Here is a 21430-nt window from a genome sequence, read left to right on the forward strand (position 1 = left end):
CGATATTTTAAGAACCCTCTAGAGAACCTGATCATACCTTTAAAAGCCCCTTCTTTCCCTCTTAGAAATGGAAAAATCATAATTTTCAACCGATCTGTCTTCTAAAGCATTGTGCACCAAGAAGCACAAGAATCACACTCAATAATTATGTCAAACCCACTCGCCAGCGCCAAGATCGTCCTCCGCCGCTCCAGCGAGCGCGGATATGCCGAGCATGGCGGCTGGCTCAAGAGCTTTCACACCTTCAGCTTCGCCGGCTACCATGACCACAAATTCATGCAATTTGGAAGTCTCCGGGTTCTAAATGAAGATCGCGTTGCCGCGCGAAATGGCTTCCCGACGCATCCTCATCGTGATGCAGAGATCTTCAGCTACATCCTTAGTGGAGAGCTCACGCACCGCGACAGCATGATTAAGAAGGGTGCCGAAGGTGCGCAAGGAAAAGAGTTCTATCGCATGAAGCGGGGCGATGTGCAGTTCACTACTGGCGGAACGGGTAAGCTCTCCTTGAAGGCTAAATTTCCTAACAAACCCGAACTAACGGGGAATCAGGCATTGCCCACTCGGAGCAGAATGAGTCCAACAAGCCGGTCCACTTTCTCCAAATCTGGGCCCTTCCTTGGAAACACGGCCTCAAGCCCCAGTACCACACGAAGAGCTTCAGCGAGGAAGCTAAGCGCAAAGACTTCGTTCCTATCCTGTCGCCACTCGCCGCCGGCCCTGAAGCCACACCCGCACAGGAAGATGCTGCGATGCCAAAAATTGCTGACACGATTCCCATTCACGCAGACTTTGTCATGGGTGCTGGTATTATTGAGCCCAACAACACATTCAAGTGGAGCGTTGGCGCAGGCGGAGTCGTCAGTTCGAGGAAGATGCGCAAGGTTTACATTCATCTGCCTATGACCAAGCAGGGTATGTCTAAGATCAAACTCGACGGTCGCGAGGATGCCATTTTAGAGGAGGGAGACGGTGCCTTTGTTACCCAGGTCAACGTGGGCGATATGCTCCGTGTGGAGAGTATTGGGCAAGCCGATGCGGAGGTGATTGTGCTCGACAGTGATTGAGAAGCAAATTCTGTCAACATATTTCAATCTTCTTAGATTATATTAGACGAACAAGGCATTGATTTCCTGCTCTATGCCAGCTATACGCCCAACTCCCTGTCCCGTATCATTATTTAAGACTCGTAACGTGCTTTGTGTTTTGCGCCAGAAGTATCACGTACTGCAATCCTAAGCATTGGTCTGTAACTTGGCTATTAGATAAGACATATAAGGTGCTAACAGCTTTCATTTTATAGTTACGGGATCGGCATACCCTCCACCTGCGAGATAAGCAATAATTGCGCGGAGGAGAAATCCCGTGTCAGTGCTATACTTACACCTTTGGCTTGGACACATTTTGTGGATAGTGACGATGAGAGGAAAGGTCATGTAGTCATTTGTTATTAATCAGTTTGTCTAATTTATTTGCCATCTAATGGTAAGGCTAACCTCTACTGTCCATCTACCGAAGCGAACCTGGTGATGAGTTTGGTTATTCAGCTTTAGATATTCGTGCAATATTGCCTCTGTTACTTGCTCTAGAGAACTTTCAATACAGCAAGAGGATGATTATAGAAGAAATTATCTATGTAACTGGAAAAGGAATATCAGTCGGATCTGCAAGTAGATCCTCCTCTGAGTTTCCCCTTGTCCACCACAAAAACAGTGGGGTAAACCATTCAAGAAGCCTGCCGCCAATGGCTCCTATATCACGGTTGGACCTCCAACCGGTCGATGAGACCTTATACATATCTTCGGTTTTCTTGCGTTGGAGATTTTCGTAAAAGTCGAATGCGGCCTTTGGAGGTTCACTATTAAAGTGTGACAATATAAGTGATATCTTGATTGCATCCTCAAACGCATGACCAATACTTTCCCCCTTAGGCGGCATCTGTGAAAAATTGAAATAAGTACAAGGTCCAAGGGCCAAAGGGAAAGAAGAAAGCTAACCGCATGAGCCGCATCTCCTAGTAGTAAAACTCGATTCGTAGACCATCGACCATTTGGAGGTAGGACATATATCGGGTAAAGACTCCAATCCTCGACCTTCTCGATAATTTGCCCGATCTTCGGGATAGGTGACTTTTGCGTTCTCCTTGCTCCTTCATTGCGCACCCTCTCCTGATCCTTACCAATCGACTTCCATCCCTCGCGAGACCCCTGTTCCTCCATCTCCATCAAGAGAACGGCATAGATCATACTCCGGTCATAATCACAGAATGTCGCCAGAGCGGATCCATACCTAGACATCACAAGCCCAGAATCTGTGAAGAACGGTTTTTCGTCCTCACCAAACACGTCTTTCATCTCCACAAACCCGTATGCCGCTGCCACTCCAGAGTAAAACGGCTTCCGTTCAGCCTCCACAAAAAGGCTCCTCACGGCTGAATGGATCCCATCACAGCCCAGCACAATATCTCCGGTATCCATCCCGCCATCCTCGAAGTAAACACAAATTCTATCTGACATTTCCTCAACACGTGTCAATTTCTTCCCATACCGAATCTCAACCGTGGGTAGCCGCTCAGCAACCCTTATCATAGCACATAGAAGCTGATATCGCATGACTCTCCACCCCTTATACCCGCCAAACCCCTTTCCATCCGATCCAGCATAGTCTATCGCAGCAAGCTGCCCTCCAGTACGCATAGAGAACAACTGAATTGAGTCAACCTCACAGCCCGCCCTCATGGCTTTCAACTCGTCGAACGCGCCCAGTTTATCGAGGCAGCGTAGCGCTTTCGGCGTGAGGTTCACCGGACCGCCGAATGTGCTAGGTGCCTCGCGAAGTTCGTATATAACGATTTGGGGTTTGACCTCGTGTGAGGAGAAGGCCTGTGCGATGGATACTGCGGAGGCGAGACCACACATTCCGCCGCCGATTATGATGATTTTCTGGGTTGGAGTCATGGTGGCAGGGTTGTGATAAGTTGGATCGTTCAATGAAGGCGAATACTGAATGAGTCCATAGCAAGTGGTGCAGGAAAAATTGGCCGGGCTGCTTCAAAGATAAATCATGTTCTTATGATGAGCTGCCTGTTCGTGACGGTAAGTTTACTCAATAGGAATACGAGGAACACGAACACGAACACCGAGAAACTTAGTGTAAGCCATAGAATGTCCTCGTTGACTGGTGCCTAGTACCTGGGAGTTTGGTTGGCTCTCGGCCAATCCGAAGATTCAAACTCCCAGGTACTAGGCACCAGTCAACGAGGACATGTGTGATCGGAATTTTTGGATATGAGGCGCCCGAGGCAGCAGCTGTCTTGCTATGACAGATTATAAACACAGGCCCAGCATTATATGATACTCTGTTATTTTACGGTACAAGACCTAGAAAATTGGTTCTTCTCGAAATATGTTAAAGGTAGAATAGCGTTGCCTGTCATTAGGGTTGGAGAAACAGTGCAAGAGTGTGGGTGGTGAATCCGATTTCGGGAAACACTGTAGCAATCCCGTAAATCTCATCGAGGTAGACCCAGCTTTTCCGATAGATGTTCACAGAGAGCCTCTAGCATTGGTGGTGATATACTGCGTGATCTGCCCACTCGAATGAGAGGAAGTCTGGTATCGCCGAACTGCCGTGTTTACTGCAGATAATGGGAGCAGCACAAGGGTTGCATCCAGCGGCTTGAGCGACCAGTGTTGTAGTTAGTAATCTGCTCAAGATCATATCGCGAACGAACTCTCGAGTATTAGGGGCAGTTTCGGGCCATTCTGTGCCATGGGTGTTCGTCTGCTGGTGGGCGTTGAAGTGGTGCAAGCTGAAACAAGCTGGACTCAAGCGGGCAGTAGCAAGTGTTTTGGAGAGTCGCGTAATTCTTCCTTCCACCCTTTCTCATTCGCCGGCTAAGCTCAGTATGCATTGGATCATTGTTGACTTGCTCATGGTGGCGAAGAGGTATCTTGCAGTTCGTGTCCAAAGCACTTGCTTTTTTTATTTCTTTCAATCATCGTCCGTCCTTGTCATGCCGCATAACCATGGTCTTTCCATCTTCACCTAGAGTTACTCCATACGCTTTCGCGCATATATTCCGATGTGGGGAGCTGGTAGATATCAAGAGATTCTCTCCCTGTACAACATTATCGTCTCATGAAGGGCGTTTCTGGATTGCAGCTCGGAGGGCGGCATCCACGTCCGATGCCCGAAATCCCGGAGCTCGTCCGAGCATTCTGAGATTGTTCAAAAGTACTGACCGTTGTTAGAAAATATCAAAGCCGGACAATAGTCGATATTCAGACTCACGCTCAAAAAAGCATTCCACATCCAGAACATACGCCGACGGAGTAGAGCCCCATGCCTCCGCCTCGTACACCGGCGGAGAGGCATAAAACCGGAACGCACTTTTACCCGACGAAGAACCAAACAAATCTTCAACTGTCGCCAAAGAAAGATCGAGCTTCAAAGAAGAGTCGTTCAGAGCAACACCCCGGTGTTCGAGATAACCCTGGACATCATGACAATCAAACCACTCCCCATCCAGATCCAGTGTGCGGAGCCGATTCGTCCACTCTTCTTTCCCATCTTGCCGGTCCCAATAATCGCGCTCCAGATCCGTAGTCCAATCCTCTTGCAAAACCCTGATCCCACCATGACGCAATATGTTCGACAGTCTGCGCAGCACGCGGCCTGGTCTGCGGACATTCTCGGGGTAGAGGAGACAACCGTCCTGCCCGCGGCGCGGAAAATGCGTCCCCGCACCTCCGAGGGTGTAGTATGGTATTTTGGAAAACTCCAGCGAGCTTCCGATTTCTGACTTGATCACGCGCTGATACGACCGCTTTAATCCGGGAATATCGTGGATGCACGTTAGAAGGCCAAAGACACGGCTCATCGCCATCGGTTCTGAGCGTGGGTCGGTTATCCAGCGGTAGGTGTGTTCGAGGCAGAAACGCTGCAAACGTCGTGAGAGGTTGGATTCTTGATGGCTATAGGTGTAGATTGTTGCTGTGGGGAGAAGGCGGTTGAGGAGAGGTGTATGAGATCTCGAGGGCGATGGTAGTGGTCCATGATCTTTATGGCCTTCATCGCCCTTCAACGTGTGCGATACTTGATATCCGAATATATCGCTGAGGCTGTCCGGGCTGTGCACGGTTTGGGGACTGCCATCCTCTACTGTCGCCCGGGTCTTGTCAATTTCTGCGAGAATCAGCTGCCGCGTTTCGGCCAGGTAGCCAGTGTCCGGCCGAGCAGTCAGACTATCCGACTGAACAGGGCCCAGGATGTTGGACACATTCTGCAGTGTCTGCTCCAGCATGGCCACACGGGTCTTGAGGGCCTGGATAGTGGCCTCTTTCTTGAGCCGGTAGGTGCGCTGCGCACGCCGGACCTGCAGCCGCCGTTCCTGCCATGCTAGTTAACACTGACCTCATCTTTGGTTCTAGTCAGCTGTACCTGAATGGCTGCCGCATCTTTCTCCATCTCCAGTCTCGGGCGTCCTCGTTTCCGGGCGGGGCGATCCGGACCCTTTCTCTCTGGCATTTGCTCGATCCCTGCTTCTTTTTGAGATGAGAGCTTTCGGCGTGGCCGAAGTGCGCGCCCCGGCTGTGCTTCATTCTTCAGACTCGGCTCCTCTGGTGGTGATGTGGACATCCTCTGCAACACGTCGTCTTCGCGCTCCTGGCGGGCTTCCCCGGCCATTTCGAGGTAGGATCTTGATGACAAGAACGTATACCACTCATCGGGGCGTGGATCTGGTTTTGGGGGTACAGGGGAGTTCATTTTCAGTGATATGTAGAAGAACTGGGAGCATGTTCGCTGTCCACGTCTTGAGTTGTCGTGATCACTAATCCATAAATCCACGATCCTCTAGCCTCGGCTTAGTTTTTGCCTGTCTTGTATCATGGTGGTCTGTGGAACTGTGGTCCCTGTGTACAGAAGCTTGAGCAGTTGATTATATTTCTATATCCAGTTCTGCATACGGTATATATATGTTAGGAAGGGAAAGAATGATGGATCAACCAAAGGATCCAGCGGGTACATGGTCCATATTACCGAATGATCTGGGTCCAGAGATGAATTCCCCCGACAAACGGTCGCGGGACCAGCCAAACGTATGATCGACTCAGGCTGAGCTCTTGGAATAGTATATGCGGCTGACGGAGAACAGTCAGATTTTCAAAGTTGGGCGATATGTAGGTTATCGAAGATGTCCTCAGGAAAAAGCCTCGGCTTAGCCGTGCCGATCCCACTCATGTATCGGGTATCCTCCCGCTTTCACCGGTGGGACAAAGAATTCTGCAACGTCAGGCCCATGGAGCATAAGCTAAGCTCCGTAAATGCATAACAATACATCCATTGAAGGGATAAATTATTTTCTTCATCCAAAGAGGGCATCATACCGCAGCGATCGAATTGTTCAGTGAGTAGGCCAAGAAGCGTCCGGGCCCCCCCACTCCACACATCCGGCGTCGCCGACGCATAGGGTTGCCCCGAAACCCGATCGGCCATGTGATTGGCCCCGGCGACGAGCCTCTATCAGGCCTAGTCAACAGATACAACCTAGCGGCCTGCTCGCTTTGCCCAGTGGACTTATAAGGAGCTGAACTGCTTGAATGCTTGATTATTGTGACTACAAGCAAACACTCGCTTATCTGCTAACCCGGCACCCCCTATCTGCAGCCTGCAGCCATGACACCCTCATTCCTGCTAAGCTTTGCCGCCGCGGCGCTCGCGCTGCACGTCATCCGCCTGCTCTTCACCTCGTGGCAGCGGTCGCGCCAGGCTAAGAGCCTGGGTTGTGGCGCCGTGCCCAGATACCCTCAGGACCCGCTGGGAATCAGCAATCTCCGGCAGTCGCTGGCCGCCGACCGCGAACATGCCATCCCCGAGCTGGCTACGAAGCGCATGGAGCTGATGAGCAACCTCGAGAACCGCTATGTCTCGACCTTTCTACTCCGCAACCTCGGCCGCGATAACCTGTTTACGGTCGATCCCAAGAATATCCAGGCTTTGCTGGCCACGCAGTTTAAGGATTTTGGGCTCGGGGCCGCCAGGCATACCAGCCTTCACCCGTTGTTGGGTACGGGAATCGTAAGTTTTGATTGTTCGTTGACCATGAAAGGTGGTGTGGCTAACACGACAATCATAGTTTACGGCAGACGGAGAAGAGTGGTCGCGATCCCGCTCACTGCTCCGCCCCCAGTTCACCCGCGAGCAGATCAGCCAGCTAGATCTGGAGGAAGAACATGTGCAAAAGGCGATGCAGGCACTACCCGTGGCGGCGAATGGCTGGACTGCCCCTACCGATATCCAGTCGATCTTTTTCCGCTTGACCATCGACTCAGCGACGGAGTTCCTGTTCGGCGAAAGTGTAGAGAGCCAGATCGGTGCAATCCAGGGCCTGAATCGGCCGGAAGACAAATTCGCCTCCTTCTTCGACCGCTCCCAGTGGGTTGCTGCGCAACGAGCCCGATTCGAGAAATTCGCCTGGGTAGTGGACAACAAGGAGACCCGGCACTCAGACGCGCAAGTACGCGCGTTTGTAGACAAATTCGTCAAGAACGCACTAGATGCCGTTCAGCAGGGCGAGAAGAAGCCCCTAGACGAAGAAAAGCCTGCTAGCTATGTCTTCCTCGATGCGCTAGTCGCTTCAACCCATGACCCAGTCGAGCTGCGCTCCCAACTCCTCAACATCCTACTCGCAGGCCGCGATACCACGGCCTCGCTCCTAAGCTGGACGATCCAAATGCTCACGCGCCACCCAGCCGTCTTCCACAAACTGCGCGAGACAATCATCAATGAATTCGGCACCTACGCCGCTCCACGCAATATCACCTTCGCCAGCCTCAAATCCTGCCAATATCTGCAACACTGCATGAACGAGGTCCTGCGCCTCTACCCCGTCGTCCCGTTCAACCGCCGCACCGCATCCCGCGACACGACGCTCCCGCGCGGCGGCGGTCCAGACGGCCTGTCTCCCATTTTCGTCCGCAAGGGCCAGAACGTCGCCTACAGCACCTTCATCATGCACCGCCGACAGGATCTCTGGGGTCCCGACGCGGACGAGTTCAAGCCCGAGCGCTGGATGGATCGGAAGGTTGGGTGGGAGTATCTCCCGTTCAACGGCGGGCCGCGTATCTGTATCGGACAGCAGTTTGCGCTGACCGAGGCGGGATACGTGATTGTGCGTCTGTTGCAGCGCTTCGATAAGATTGAGGATGTTTATCCCGATCGCAAGATCCGCGGCGCCATGACACTGACTATGGCTCCGGCGGATCTGGTGACCGTGCGCCTGCATGAGGCGGATAGTGCTTGAATGGACCCTCCGCCCTAGTCTTTGATGCTTTTTTGGAATGGACTGTCTTTATGTCTTTAATGTAATTTTGCTCTTGGATCGTGTCTTATTCAAAGGTCCTTTAAATTGTATAGCCCTGTGTATCAATGGACGCGCCGCTCGACCATCACGAACGTTAAATTTCACTTTTGTGGCCATATCTCTATACTTTCTTTCCTTTCACTTTTCATCTGTTAGTGGATTCGCGTCGGCTAGGGCGGGCTAGGGCAAGGTGTTTTTACCTAGTCGCGTGGCTTGACCAGTTGTCATCTCGAGAAATACTATGATACCTTTGCATTCCACCTCTTATCTGTAAATCATGACTATGTAACCGTTGAGTGGTAACCTCACCTACTATCTCCACCACAACCTAAGGATCGCCCTCCCGATTCAGTCCACTGACAGGTGGGTCGATTAGTTATATACTTTATGGCAAAGATTTTGGACGCGGGCAATATTAGGATAGCGGGTTTTACCTCCTAGAGCGTTAGAAACGGTGGTGGTGGTCTATTCAAGTAGGCATGCCAAGAGGCTATAGTGCAGATCACCCGATCTGCAGACTCAAGACATATACCAAACTGAATTCCCGAGCTCCGAAAGCTACTTGAGAGAAGTGGCTTGAAAGACGTCAAGGCCGATGGTCGTAATGCGCCGAGGTACAATTGCTACACTTTGCACGAATACGTCTTAATAGTGCACACTCTATTGTGCAAGATATGTAAAGTGAGCAAATAGCCAAGGATTTGAAGGCAATTTTCTGAAGCCGTGGAGGACTAAATACAGGAGGCGCGAAACATATATCTGACCCGTCCCATCACGTCTCGCTCTATCTCGCATCCGCAGAGCTCCTAGGCAAAAGACTGGTTGTGATCTCTGCATTTATTCTTTCAGTACCCTCTCATACACTCCTTAGCCAAAAAACAAAGAACAAAATTTGTAAGACGAAGATAAAACCGGTGAGAAAACACGAGAAGTACTCAAGTTTCGAACCAGTCGTGGACCAGGCTGTTGTCTGTTTCAGGAACACAAAGAGTTTCATTTTCTGACCCCTCTGCTTCCCAACGTGATCAACCGGCAACTTGTGTCTCGAATGAAATAGATATCTAGCCAGTGAAGTAACCGTCAACGGGGAATGCGCAGCGGCAGCCCTGGCCTGCTGTGAGGCCATCGTCGTCGCTGTTGCAAACGCAATGGTTGTTGTTGATCGAGTATACTCCATTCCCGTAATTGAAGCTGAAGTAGGGTTGACCCACGTCCATTTCCACTCTTGTGATTGTCAGGACATCGGCCAGGAAGTTCTCTTCGATGATCCAGGGAACACCGCAGGACCCGGGGGTATAAGTGCTCATGATATTACAGGCATTGTCGAAAATATAGAACGTCGTGGATGATCCTGCGCCCACGTCTGGTGTTCCGCCAGGAGCGGGAACGTCGGATAAGCTCACAGACATACCGAAGGTCCACTGGCCTTCGCCCTGGCCCATGCAGAGGTTGGTGTCAGTCTCAACTCCGGTGAAGTAATTTCCATTGGTTAATTGACAAGCTGCCGCAATAGAAGAGAAGACAATGCCAGAGGTGGCAAGAGTACGGAGCATATTGTTCAACATTTCGGTGGTTTCCTTTGCAAGTGGTGCAGATTGATCGATGAAGGACAGGCGGTTCTTTCAAGTTGGACTGGCAGTTTGTAAAAGAGGATAATAGTGAATTTTTTGATGCTTGCTGTCGCTATTTTGATGAGTTGAACAACTAAGAAACTGGAAGACTCGACGTCGGTTTTTATATCTAATTTTCTAGATGTTGACGTCTTGTCTTGTCTATAAAACGGCTTTGGCCCCCAAGGAGCCATCGGACCTCAAGTGTCTTACTTCGGGTGGCTTAGGATTAGGGCCACCCATCTCTAGGCGATCCTAATTGGATTAACATCCTATTTAGGTAATCTGATCGGCCAAGAAGAACTTGCCAGGCGTAAACTTAAGCCTCTTCCTAAGCCTCTTACGAGTCATGATCATAATGAATATGAGATATTGAATGTATCCGCAAGCCCCCATGTCTTAGCCTCGTCTAAATTTATTTTAGTTACTCGACGCCTATCAGCCTCATGTCGTGGTGGGCTAAGATGATCAGCGGCCCTAACTGCTTCTGGGGGAGACGGCTAAGCCTGAGCTATAGGTGCGCTCTCTGGCCGCGAGGAACGATGAGGTTTCCAACTTCGGATGAGCTCGATTTCCTAACCGGTGTGTCCTTTTTGGTATGGATGATTCATGCTAAGGTATTTTCAGCCTCGTTGGTTATACATTACCAATGTGACAAGGCTTTCATATACGCGATGGAACTGGTCTCGGACTTAATCTTGTTGTGCCAAATCGGAGAAAAGAAACAAAAGAACGGTGGGCTAGAGAGACCCATGACACAAAACGCCGAAGGAACTGAGGACTGAACGGGCCCTTAGCGAGGCTCGGAGTAGTCGTTCAGCGCGACGCAGACCGCAATGAGCTCCCTATTATGGTATAATGGAAAGAAGTAGCCTACATCTGGATATATATAATTCACGAGGTATGATGTTCACCTACCTATTTTCCAAAACATCTCAAGGTCCTTCCTCCTGCTTTGAAACCTGGGTCTTATCATTTGTGAAATGTGTGCTCTGGTACAGTTATATATAATGGCTACTTAACATGGGACCCCATCCAGCTCCACATCGCTCAACGAACGGTAAACCACCATACGGCCCTTTCTTGACTTTGTGCAACAGTCAGGATCTCAAAACCTCCCTCGAGACTCATTGGCTGATGAAGAAACTATATACATAGCTACGTAGCTCTCAAGTATAACAATCCCAAACCTCCAAAGCCTCTCCAACACCCATCCAATGCATCCATCATCCATGCAAAAAGGCAGCTCAGTTCCGTTCAGGTCATCATCTCATATCATAGCGCCGTCAATGTCAAATTACAGCCGCGAAACGGATAGTCACCGCGCAAGAGTAAGTTCAAAGGACCGATCACCCTCTCCCCTAGGCACGGCCTTGGCCTCGTTCCCGTAGAGCGTGCGCTCGAAGTACCGCACCCGACCATTCGGCTGGGCCAGGAGAATCGTCTGCTTCTGTGTGCCATACACACCAGTCGAGTAATTCGTCCCATTCGCCTGCGCAGCAGCAGGGTTCTTGGACTCGTCCCCGACGAACGTGGCGTCAACTTCCCCAGCGGCTTGTTCATGCGCACTGTGGGCGCCGATCACGGGGATGAAGATGCTTTTTCGGAGGTGGTTGATATATGTGTCGACGCTGGCGTCTTCCAGTTTGGTTAGACGGGGTAGAGTGTCGATGCTGAGGACATCCAGGAGCCGGGTTATTAGCTGCTCCTCATCCTCCCCCTTATCCACATGCTCCGCAATAGCCTGCTCCATATATCTCTCGCCATCAACAATCTTCGGCCACGACCGATCATCCATGCTGGTATTACTCAATCCACGCGTCGTGTTCTTCTCCCTCGCCACCCAGGTAATATGATCCATATCTTCCGAGCGGTTCGAGACAATAGCCAGCGGTTCATTGATATACCCACAGACAAGACTGAACCCGCCCACCTGCTTCGCCTCGGGACTGGCAAAGACGCTCTGCACGAAGTCGTGGGTGGTCTGCCGCTCGCCCGGCGGTGTTGTCAGCCAGCTGTTGACGATCCGGCCACGGCTGTGTGTCCCGATGGCTTCACTGGAGGTTTGCTCGCGGTAGTTTGTTAGCACGGCGACTTTGCCGTGCGTTGTGATCCCCATCCAGGTGCCTTGCGTGGCGCGCGCGAGGTCGCGTGAGCCGAGGACGTGTGTGTTTGGTGCTGGCCACCAGTCTGGAGCTGAGGTTGGCCGGTGGAGGAATTCCTGAGTGGTCGGAGGTTAGGAGTTGGGTATGTACTACTGACTGTCGTGAGGGAAGCAAGGACTCACATCTCGGTTGTTGATGATTATTAGGGAGTAGGATGGGTGGGCGGTTGAGATTAATGCGATGCACATTATTGCAGGTGTCTCGTGGGGAGTTGGAGAGAAGAGATGAAGCGAACGAAAGGAATCGGGGAACACAGTCAGTCGGTGGTCAGGTCGGCCTCGACCGATCGCGAACCACCAAACATGGTCACTAGTTAAATAATAGACTCCCGTGACGTCAAGACAAAGCGGTCAGTCACGAGAGCTGCGACGAGAGAATGAGTATGGGCCGAACATCTTATCTTCCTCTCCACACTCTCATCTCGCCCTTTCCCCGTCCAGCGGCCGGCCGCTCTTGTCTTTGCTGCCTGGAGCTTCTCTGCACTCCCCCACACTCGAATCCCTTGCTGCTTCTCCCCTCAGAGCCAACGCGGGGTGAACACCACCATTATTCGAATAGCCACGGCAACTGGTCCAAAACACTCAGCACGACCACTCACCAGCTCTTCTCTTTGATCAGTAGTAGCTCCCGCTACACAGCCCCCTGGTGGTAGTCTTTTACTATCGCCGATTTGAAGCTTCCCCACATCGGATCGACAAACCAACCCTCACCATCAGCATGTTCGGCATCTTTGCGGACTTGATGTCGTAAGTGATCCCCGAACACCTCTCCTGGCAAGAAAGCTCACGGTAACCTGTTCTGCAGCTCCGTGATTACCATCCTCTTCCCCGTCTTCGCGTCCTACAAGGCCCTGCGCTCGTCCGACCCCTCCCAACTCGCTCCATGGTTGATGTATTGGGTGGTGCTGTCCGTGATCCTGCTGGCAGAATCGTGGACGGTGTTTATTATCGGATGGTACGACTGCCGCTGCTCTGACCCAACGTGGAACACACGCTCACAAGCTCCATCAGGTTCCCGTTTTACAGCTGGATTCGTCTCTTTTTCCTGTCCTATCTGGTCCTTCCCCAGACGCAAGGGGCGCGCCTGCTCTACCAGGACTACGTGGATCCCTTTCTCGCACATCACGAACACGAGATCGAAGAGCTGATCGGACGCACCCATGAACGCGCCAAAACCCTGGGCCTGCAGTACTTCTCGATGCTGGTCGAAATGATCCGGGAGAGAGTGCTGCGTCTTCCCCCACAGCGTCCCGTGACACCGCCACCCACGGGTCCAGCGGGCTACGCGCAGTCGCTGCTGTCGCGGTTCAACCTCCCCAGCGCGGCGGTCTCATCCGCCGCCCCGGCCAATGATTGGTACTCGGCCCTCAGTTCCGCCATCGGCTCGGTCACGTCCCCGGGCAAGTCGCGCGAAGCACGCGCCGAGGAGCTGTCCGCCAGCGGCACCCTGCTGCAGCAGAAGATGGAGACCATGTCGCGCACCGAGAAGGCGCAGTATATATCCGCCCAGCGGGAGACGCTGGATTTTCTGCGCTCGACCCTGGCGAGGGAGGAGCAGACCCTCGGCGAGGATCCCGAAACAGACGATTTGGCCTATGGAGCGCCGTTACACAAGAATCGCAGCGACCTCTCGTTTGATGTGGTCGACGATGACGATCTTGGCAGTCGATCTGCCAGCTCCAAGCGCGCCTCTGGTGGCCGATGGACCTCCGGCTGGTTCGGCGGCAACGACCACGACTCGTCGGGCTCGTCGGGCGCGGAGTTTGCGGCGCGAGCCGTGGATGAGATCTCCCGGGCGCGAACGTCTGGTTTTGATCGCTATTGAATGGGGAGGGGGGTAGAAAAATTAGAGAGGCTTGTTCACTCCTGTTGCTGACCGAGAATTCCCAAAACAAGAAAAAAGAAAAATACGACGCGGAAATAAATGTATGTCAATGCGCGGCGGCTGCATGCACGGCAGTCGATCACCGGAATGCTACTACTATTAATTCACGATGGCTTTATTTCTCTACGGGCGACGAGGGCAAGACAACAGGGGTGTAATTATGTATCCCTGTGATGGTACTAGTCGTAGTGGGACCAAAAAGGGATAGTCGTCATGGTCCTTTCGCTCGGGTGGCGAGGCCCATGGCCGAACGGGAGTCGGACGCAGGGTCTTTGTTGTTCGTGAGCGCAAGTATTGTTCTCGATGGACTGAGATCGAGCACGAGTCCGTAATCATCCACGTAGTCCGTAGATTCGAGCATAGGCGATGACTCCAGTGGCTACAAACATCGACATCATGTCATTGGTGGCGGCCACACAACAACAGCCTCAGCCTGTGCGCCTTCAACTCCCTCTCTCTTTTTTTTCCCTTCCTTTCTTTCTTCTCCCTTCCCACATCCTGTCGACCATTTTATTGTCCGTGGTCGCTTTTCTTCCCTGGTAAGTTGTTGTTGCGATCCTGACGCGCTTGTCCCTTTCCTTTCCTCCACAATTTTTTTCCCTCCCGAAACAACTTTTTTCCTCCGCGTGGATTTTTTTCCTCCTCCCACACTCCAAACCATCCCCAACCCAACATCCCAAAACTCACCATCAACCCTGGGACCACACGCTTCTTCTTGCGTCGCCGGTCTTTCTCCTCGGGTTTTCTTCTCTCCTCTCCTTCTGACCCTTTTTTTCTCCCTTACCGGCAGATTCAGGATTGGATGTGGCCTTAGTCGAGCCTCCTCCACGCCTTGACATCACCGTCACTCTCTCGAAAATCCGATCTGCCTCTGCGCGTCTGCCGTGGACACCACCTGTCTAATGAGCTCGATCCCTTCGCAGTCGGGCCAACAAGGACAGAGCACCGCTGCTAACGCCGCCGCCGCCTCAACTCAGCCCGTCGCTTCCTCCCCGTCCCCCCTGGCTGCGACTGCCCCGGCGCCGCCTAGGTCCTACGCCAACGCCACGAAGAAGTCCGCGACGGACTCGACCGCCGCTCCCGTCACCGTGGGCGGCTCGGCGCAACATGGGAAGTCGACCTCCGTATCTCCTGTGAGCGGCAACCCCATGCAAAACCAACAGTCCCAGCAGCAGACCGCGTCGCCGGGCGTCACCATTGTCAATGGTGCCCCGACGGCGCCTGCTGCTGACCACTCGCGCAAACCGTCTGTGACCATCACGTCCGCCGGCACATCGGGTTACATGCCCAACGGAGGACCCGCTAGCCGTCCGAATAGCCTGCAGTTCGGTTTCGCCAACCAACAGAGCTCGCCCAACATGGGCAATCCCGCTGTGCTCGCCGCAAACCAGTCGCAGACCGGCTTGGGGGTTGCCCCGTCGATGAACCCGCGTGTTACCTCGCCGCAGACCTCTCCCTCCCCCATCCCACAGCCTGCGTCCAGCGGTGGCCGTCCTCCACCATCGACCTACCAGGGCCAGGGCAACGTGCCAAACTTTGGCAGCTTTGGGGATGCTGGGGATGCCAACGTAAGTTCTTTTTGTTTTCCTCCCCTTTCTGATGGCGCTTGGTGCGCGATGTGTGAAGCGTTGCGAACGCGACCGCGCGCGATCTGCCAAGTCTCCACAGATTTTTTTAACGTGCCACTCACACGTAGATGCGTCCGACTCCGCAGGCACCTCTCGGACCCGGTCCTCAACACTTGCGTCGCGAATCGTCCCAGTCCACCCACAGCGATATGAGCAACCACATGGGCAGTGGACCTGGACGCGGTGGCTACCCTCACCAGGGTGGCCGCGGTCGCGGATACTCCCAGTCTGGCTACCAGGGCCAGATGCCATACTCGCCCGGTCCGAATTTCCGGCAAACGCCCAACCAGCCCCGAGGCGGACCGAATATGGGCCCTCAGTTTCACGGCCCTAATCAGGGTCGTCCGCTGGCTCCCTTCCCGAACTCGCCGCATCAAGCGAACCGCAGCCCAGCACTGGCCAACGCCCACCCAACGACTCCCCAGATGAACCAGGTCCCCATGGCCCACCCCCAGATGCCTCCGCAGCCATACGGTGGCTACGGCCAACACATGGGTCCCCAAACTGTGAGAAACCCACCCTCTTTCCGTCATACCCTGAAACCCGCCCGGCGTGGCAATTTCCAAAGGAACAAAGCCCCTCGGGCGGCCTTGTTCCACCAGAACCTCCCCTTCCCGGATCTTGCGCCTGAGAGCGGCCAATTTGAACGTTATCTGACAATAATGAAAACCAATCAGGGATACCCCCAGGCTTACGATCCCAACTACGGCTATTACAACCCGGGATATGGCATGCAGCAGATGCAGTACATGACCCCGCCGTCCCCTCAGCCCCGTCCCGGCATGCCCTACAACGCCCAGGGTGCTTATATGCAGGGCCAGTTCCAGCCGCCGCCGCAGTCGACTCCGCTCTCGCGTACCCCATCCCAAGTGTCTACTGACCGTCCAGGATCGAGTCTTGGCCAGGGCCAAGGACCCGCTGGTCCTCCTGCGCCCGGTCATGCTCACACTGCGAGCAGATCGTCTAACAGCCCGGCTCCTGCGAAGCCGAACTTCGTCATTCCTTCCGCCAAGAAGAGCGCCGCTATCGTCATCAAAGACCCCGGTAGTGGTGCCGTGAAGACATTTGAGAAGGCTCCCGCCTCTCCGGCTCGCGCGACTCCTTCCCCTATCAAGATTTCCACACCCACGTCCACTCCTCCACCACGCACAGCCAGCGCCACGGGCCACGTGCGCTCCGAGAGCAAGGCAAACAGCGCCAAGACTGACGAGGAGAAGAAGCAGGAGCTCAAGGATGCCGTTCGTCAAAAGATCCTGGCAGACGAGAAGCGTGCCGCCGAGGCTGCTGGCAAGGAATCGACTGAACCCGCCAAGGCGAAGGTTGATGAGACCGAGTCCGTTCGTGCTGCCGTGGAGGATCTCAGCTTGAAGGAGAAGGCTGCTCCTGCCGAGGAACCGAAGGTGGCGCCTGCTCCTGCGCCTGCGTCTGCGCCTGCCCCTGCTCCTGCCCCTGCTCCTGCCCCTGCTCCTGCCCCTGCCCCTGCTGATGATGACGAGATCGACTACGACGCCATTGAGCGCGAGTTGGAAGAAGTCGAGCGCAAGGAACGCGAGGCCGAAGAAGATTATAACCGCAAGAAGGCCGCCCAGAAGGAAGAGCGCGAACGCAAGGAGCGTGAGGAGCGCGAGGCCTACGAGACCAACATGAAGGCCGCTGAGCGTGAGGCCGAAGAGCGTGAGCTTGCCCGTGAGGCCGCTCGCGCCAAGGGTGGTGATGTCGAGGACGAGTCCAGTCGCAAGGAGCGTGAGGACCTCTTTGCCTCCCTCAAAAGGGTGGACTCGCCGCTACCGAGACCTCTACGCCTGGAGACAGTGGTACTGCCACTCCAGTTTCATCTGATATGTCGTCCATGGGCCCGCCCGCGAAACCCGCCAGTGCTGCCGCCAAGGGCAAGCCCGGCCCGCTCAAGCTCGAGACAAAGACCGAGCCCGAGAAGCCCAGCGCGGCCATGAATGCTCTACGCAATGCCAAGTTCCTCGAGGATCTTAGTAAGGTCACGTATCCTTCTTCGATCACTCCGCCCAACGCAGCTCTCAACACCAGCGCGCCTGCTGGCCGCCGGTTCCACTACGATAGAGACTTCCTGCTCCAATTCCAGACTGCGTACAAGGATAAGCCTTTGGTGGATTGGGATCTTCGCGTTCGGGAGACCGTTGGTGACGCAGAGTCTTCGTCGCGACCACAGTCTGCTCGGACTCCCAGCATGGGCGGCCGCACCGCCTCGCGTGGCGGTATGGGCCCTACTGGCTTCATGGGCAACTTTGGCCAGCCTGCTCGTGGCGCCCTGCCTCCCGGAACCACCTCGGACCAGCGCTTCAACGCCTCGATGGGCCGCGCCCCCTTCGGTGCTATCCCCCGCCCTGGTATGGGCAGCATGGGTTCTCCTGCTATGAGCCGCAACAGCTCTACTGGGATGCCGGGTCGTGTTGCTAGCGGCCGTGGTGGCCCACGCACGGGCAGTAAGCGTGACAAGCACTCTGCTAAGAAGGAAGAGGACTCCAACAAGTCCATGCCTCTCACCGCTGGTATGGATCTCAAGGCTCTTGTACCAAGTAGCACTGGTTGGAAGCCTCGCAGTATCGGTCAGTCGGCAGCTGGTCCAGCTCTTGGTGAAGAGGGTCACATGCCTCCTGATGTGGTGCAGCGCAAGGTCAAGGCTGCTCTCAACAAGATGACTCCCGAGAAGTTCGACCGCATTGCCGACCAGATATTGGAAATTGTTTCCCAGTCCAAGGATGAGTCGGACGGCCGTACCCTGCGCCAGGTCATTCAACTCACCTTCGAGAAGGCCACCGATGAGGCTCACTGGGCGCCCATGTACGCCAAGTTCTGCAAGCGCATGCTCGAGCACATGAGCGCCGAGATCAAGGACGAGAACATCCGTGACAAGAATGGTCAGGTCGTTGCGGGCGGTAGTCTGTTCCGCAAATACCTGCTCAACCGCTGCCAGGAAGAATTCGAGCGTGGCTGGAAACTCAACCTGCCCCCACAGCCCGAGGGCACGACGGAAGAGATTGCCATGATGTCCGACGAGTACTACATAGCTGCGGCTGCCAAGCGTCGTGGTCTTGGTCTCGTCAAGTTCATTGGTGAGCTGTACAAATTGGGCATGCTTACTGAGCGTATCATGCACGAGTGTGTCAAGAAGCTGGTCGACTACGAGGGTATCCCCGACGAGGCGGAGGTCGAGAGCTTGACTAGTCTCCTGCGCACCATCGGTGCCAGCTTGGATAGTTCGGAGAAGGGACCTGCCATGATGGATGCCTACTTCGCTCGTATCGTCCTCATGATCGACACTCCAAACCTACCCAGCCGTCTGAGATTCATGTTGATGGTATGTCCTCCCTACTTGGTCTCAATCTACAGTCAATTTGCAGAGCTAACAATGTTGTGTTTAGGATATCGTCGACCTGCGGAACCACCGCTGGGTCTCCAAGGATTCCGACAAGGGTCCTAAGACTATCCAACAAATTCGTGAAGAGGTAAGTTTCCACTACTCACTATCTTGTCTTGTTTATCCCAGCCATTAACATCACATTTCAGGCTGCTCTCGCCCAGCAAGCGGCCGAGATGGAGCGCGCGCGTCAGCAGGCCAACCGCGGCGGTGGCGGCGGCCGAGCGGCCATGGGTCGTGGCGATGCTCGCGGCTTCGGTGGCTACGGCAACCAGGCTCCTCCGCCAGACTACGCTTCGAGCAAGGTCGGCAGCGACGACCTCCGCCGTTTGCGCGCAACTCGCAACACTAACCAACCTCCATCGTTCGGCCCGTCCAGCCTTCTCGGCTCGCGCAGCAGCAGTGGTCGCAAGACTCTGGGACCGGGTGGAAACCTGGTCCGGGGCAGTGATGACAGTGCTGCTAGCAGCCGCACTGGCACACCTCCTGCCGGAAAGAAGGAGGACAAAGAGGCCGCTTCGTCGATGAACGCTTTCAGGTATGCATACATACCTTCATCCCCTCCCTCTGTTCCGGGTATGTACGAGACTCTCATACTAATGTAACCTCTGTCTAGCGCACTCGCGGCTCTAGAAGACAAGGACAACATGGCGACCTCGCCCCCGTCAAACCCCACGTCCCCGAACCTTACCAAGTCGCAGCCCGCCGCAGGGGCAGCGGCAGCAGCAGCGGCCGAGCGCAGACCCTCCAAAACGCCCTCCAAGGATGGCGAGAACACAGCATAGATTCCCTCGGAGTAATGATCAACGCTTTTTTTTTATTGTTCTTTTTTGGTTATCCCTTCAACAAAAGATTCTTTTTCTGTGCTTTGATCATTCATCTTTATATCTTGCTCCCACACGAGCTCACACCCAAATGCGAATGTTTTAATCTGTCGTCGTTGTCATTCTCCTCGCCTCGCCTTGCATCTCCGACTGGTCGGTTCACTGGGACTCGGTTCACTGGGGCTCAGGACCTCTTCTATTGTCCCTCGCTCCCTCCATCCATTCCCCCTTTTTATTATCTTTTCGACTCGATTCATAGTGTACAATTTTCACATCTTTTTTTCACTTCACTTCATTACTTTACTTTGCTTCTTTCCATTTCCTGTGTGGCTGGAAGAATAGTGAACAGAGAGTATGATGGACGGACTGACCAGGAGAGGGTGCCGTGACTTGGAACGGAGTAGTTAGCTGGCGCTGTTGCTGTCAGTAGGAGCCGATCAGACCAGATCAAACGACCCGGCAGACTGAATCTTAGTGTCAGTGGGCGGATGGGCAGCAAGAAGAACACGAAGGGGGAGAGACTGAGTGGACGATGAAAAATGGCTCAAAAGCATTGGTGATGGGCGAGCGAGTGAGTCAGTGACGGACAGACAGATGGATGATTGAGACTTCGCGCTGGTTGGTCATATGGCTCTTGCATATTATGCTTCTCTTTTTTCCCTTCCCCCTTCCCCTTTTTCTCTTCTTGATCGTGTCTTCTCAATACCCGGAGTCCCAATCCCATAAATTCCCCTTTCTTGACTGTTTTTATCTCTGTGTATTTTAATCGATTGGCTCTGCGAAGTATGTGATTCACTTTCTATATACCTTCTTCCCCGCCTGCTTCCATAAGACCCCCATTAGGCAGTTCTTGTCCATCCGGGTAAAAGTACGCAAGTGCAATTAGGGGGATGGCGAGATCGACAACGAAGAAAAGAGAGAAGAATGTTATGGTTGATTGGACTGTGCATAGCATGATAAGGAAGGTAGATATGAACCAGGCCTGCATTTTATCAAGATTAGATTCGGCTTTCTGATTTCAGGTAGATATCCATCAAGTTATACGCTCGCCAGGTGGCCAGGTGAGGCGAAAAGTGGTAATTCCTAATAATAATAAAAATAATAAAACCTCTACTATCTACTAATAGCTGCTAGTAGTTGGTGGTTTCTCATCATGCACAAACACATGGGCGAACGGGGTAAAGAATCTATACATAAATTCCTCGCTGGCACCTAGGCTTCAACGGCCAGCGATCAGCCTTAGAAATATACTAAATCGCACCCAAAGTCTACCTCTACTGTCCAAATTCGTAAAAAAATCAACTCAAGGATACTGGGAAGCACTCTTAACACAGAGATGAGTAAATGAAACGCTACAAAGACGCAGACCACACTACATTTGTCCAATGAATGGGGTGTGCAATTACCGCTGTCGTCAGAGATTTTAAAGCAAAGTAAGATTTGAAAATAGCAAAAATACAGCGTAATTGACGCAAGTGTGGCCGAGTGGTTAAGGCGCTGTGTTTAGGTTATCTCTGATAACGTCCGCAGTGGGAAACTTCGCGCGTTCGAATCGCGTCG

General features: G+C 53.4%; 8 protein-coding genes across 8 annotated transcripts; 4 read left to right on the plus strand and 4 right to left on the minus strand.

Annotated features, from left to right (window-relative positions):
• Positions 1–147: 147 nt before the first annotated feature.
• Positions 148–1067, plus strand: N7510_010036 (pirin family protein; the record flags this gene model as incomplete). Its single annotated transcript, XM_056981961.1, has 2 exons — positions 148–496; positions 553–1067. 2 exons carry the CDS (start codon positions 148–150, stop codon positions 1065–1067), a joined length of 864 nt encoding a protein of 287 aa, XP_056829797.1.
• Positions 1068–1632: 565 nt separating this feature from the next.
• N7510_010037 (FAD-dependent oxidoreductase) lies at positions 1633–2957 on the minus strand (the record flags this gene model as incomplete). The annotated part of the gene is made up of 2 exons (XM_056981962.1): positions 1633–1938; positions 1998–2957. 2 exons carry the CDS (start codon positions 2955–2957, stop codon positions 1633–1635), a joined length of 1266 nt encoding a protein of 421 aa, XP_056829798.1.
• Positions 2958–4138: 1181 nt separating this feature from the next.
• On the minus strand, positions 4139–5769 carry N7510_010038 (bZIP transcription factor; the record flags this gene model as incomplete). The annotated part of the gene is made up of 3 exons (XM_056981963.1): positions 4139–4239; positions 4294–5392; positions 5443–5769. The coding sequence occupies 3 exons, from the start codon at positions 5767–5769 to the stop codon at positions 4139–4141; spliced, it is 1527 nt and encodes a 508-aa protein (XP_056829799.1).
• A 909-nt stretch (positions 5770–6678) lies between these two features.
• N7510_010039 (cytochrome P450) lies at positions 6679–8305 on the plus strand (the record flags this gene model as incomplete). The annotated part of the gene is made up of 2 exons (XM_056981964.1): positions 6679–7080; positions 7139–8305. 2 exons carry the CDS (start codon positions 6679–6681, stop codon positions 8303–8305), a joined length of 1569 nt encoding a protein of 522 aa, XP_056829800.1.
• Positions 8306–9426: 1121 nt separating this feature from the next.
• Positions 9427–9918, minus strand: N7510_010040 (uncharacterized protein; the record flags this gene model as incomplete). Its single annotated transcript, XM_056981965.1, has 1 exon — positions 9427–9918. One exon carries the CDS (start codon positions 9916–9918, stop codon positions 9427–9429), a length of 492 nt encoding a protein of 163 aa, XP_056829801.1.
• A 1375-nt stretch (positions 9919–11293) lies between these two features.
• On the minus strand, positions 11294–12328 carry N7510_010041 (NRDE family protein; the record flags this gene model as incomplete). Its single annotated transcript, XM_056981966.1, has 2 exons — positions 11294–12196; positions 12263–12328. 2 exons carry the CDS (start codon positions 12326–12328, stop codon positions 11294–11296), a joined length of 969 nt encoding a protein of 322 aa, XP_056829802.1.
• A 529-nt stretch (positions 12329–12857) lies between these two features.
• On the plus strand, positions 12858–13964 carry N7510_010042 (HVA22/TB2/DP1 family protein; the record flags this gene model as incomplete). The annotated part of the gene is made up of 3 exons (XM_056981967.1): positions 12858–12886; positions 12945–13094; positions 13151–13964. 3 exons carry the CDS (start codon positions 12858–12860, stop codon positions 13962–13964), a joined length of 993 nt encoding a protein of 330 aa, XP_056829803.1.
• A 962-nt stretch (positions 13965–14926) lies between these two features.
• Positions 14927–19831, plus strand: N7510_010043 (putative eukaryotic translation initiation factor subunit eIF-4F; the record flags this gene model as incomplete). Its single annotated transcript, XM_056981968.1, has 6 exons — positions 14927–15592; positions 15721–17424; positions 17445–18986; positions 19051–19134; positions 19196–19584; positions 19663–19831. The coding sequence occupies 6 exons, from the start codon at positions 14927–14929 to the stop codon at positions 19829–19831; spliced, it is 4554 nt and encodes a 1517-aa protein (XP_056829804.1).
• Between the last annotated feature and the right edge of the window lie 1599 nt (positions 19832–21430).

Source organism: Penicillium lagena (genome assembly GCF_028827675.1).
Source record: "Penicillium lagena strain IBT 129212 chromosome Unknown utg000007l_segment0_segment0, whole genome shotgun sequence".
Taxonomy (NCBI): Eukaryota; Fungi; Ascomycota; class Eurotiomycetes; order Eurotiales; family Aspergillaceae; genus Penicillium; species Penicillium lagena.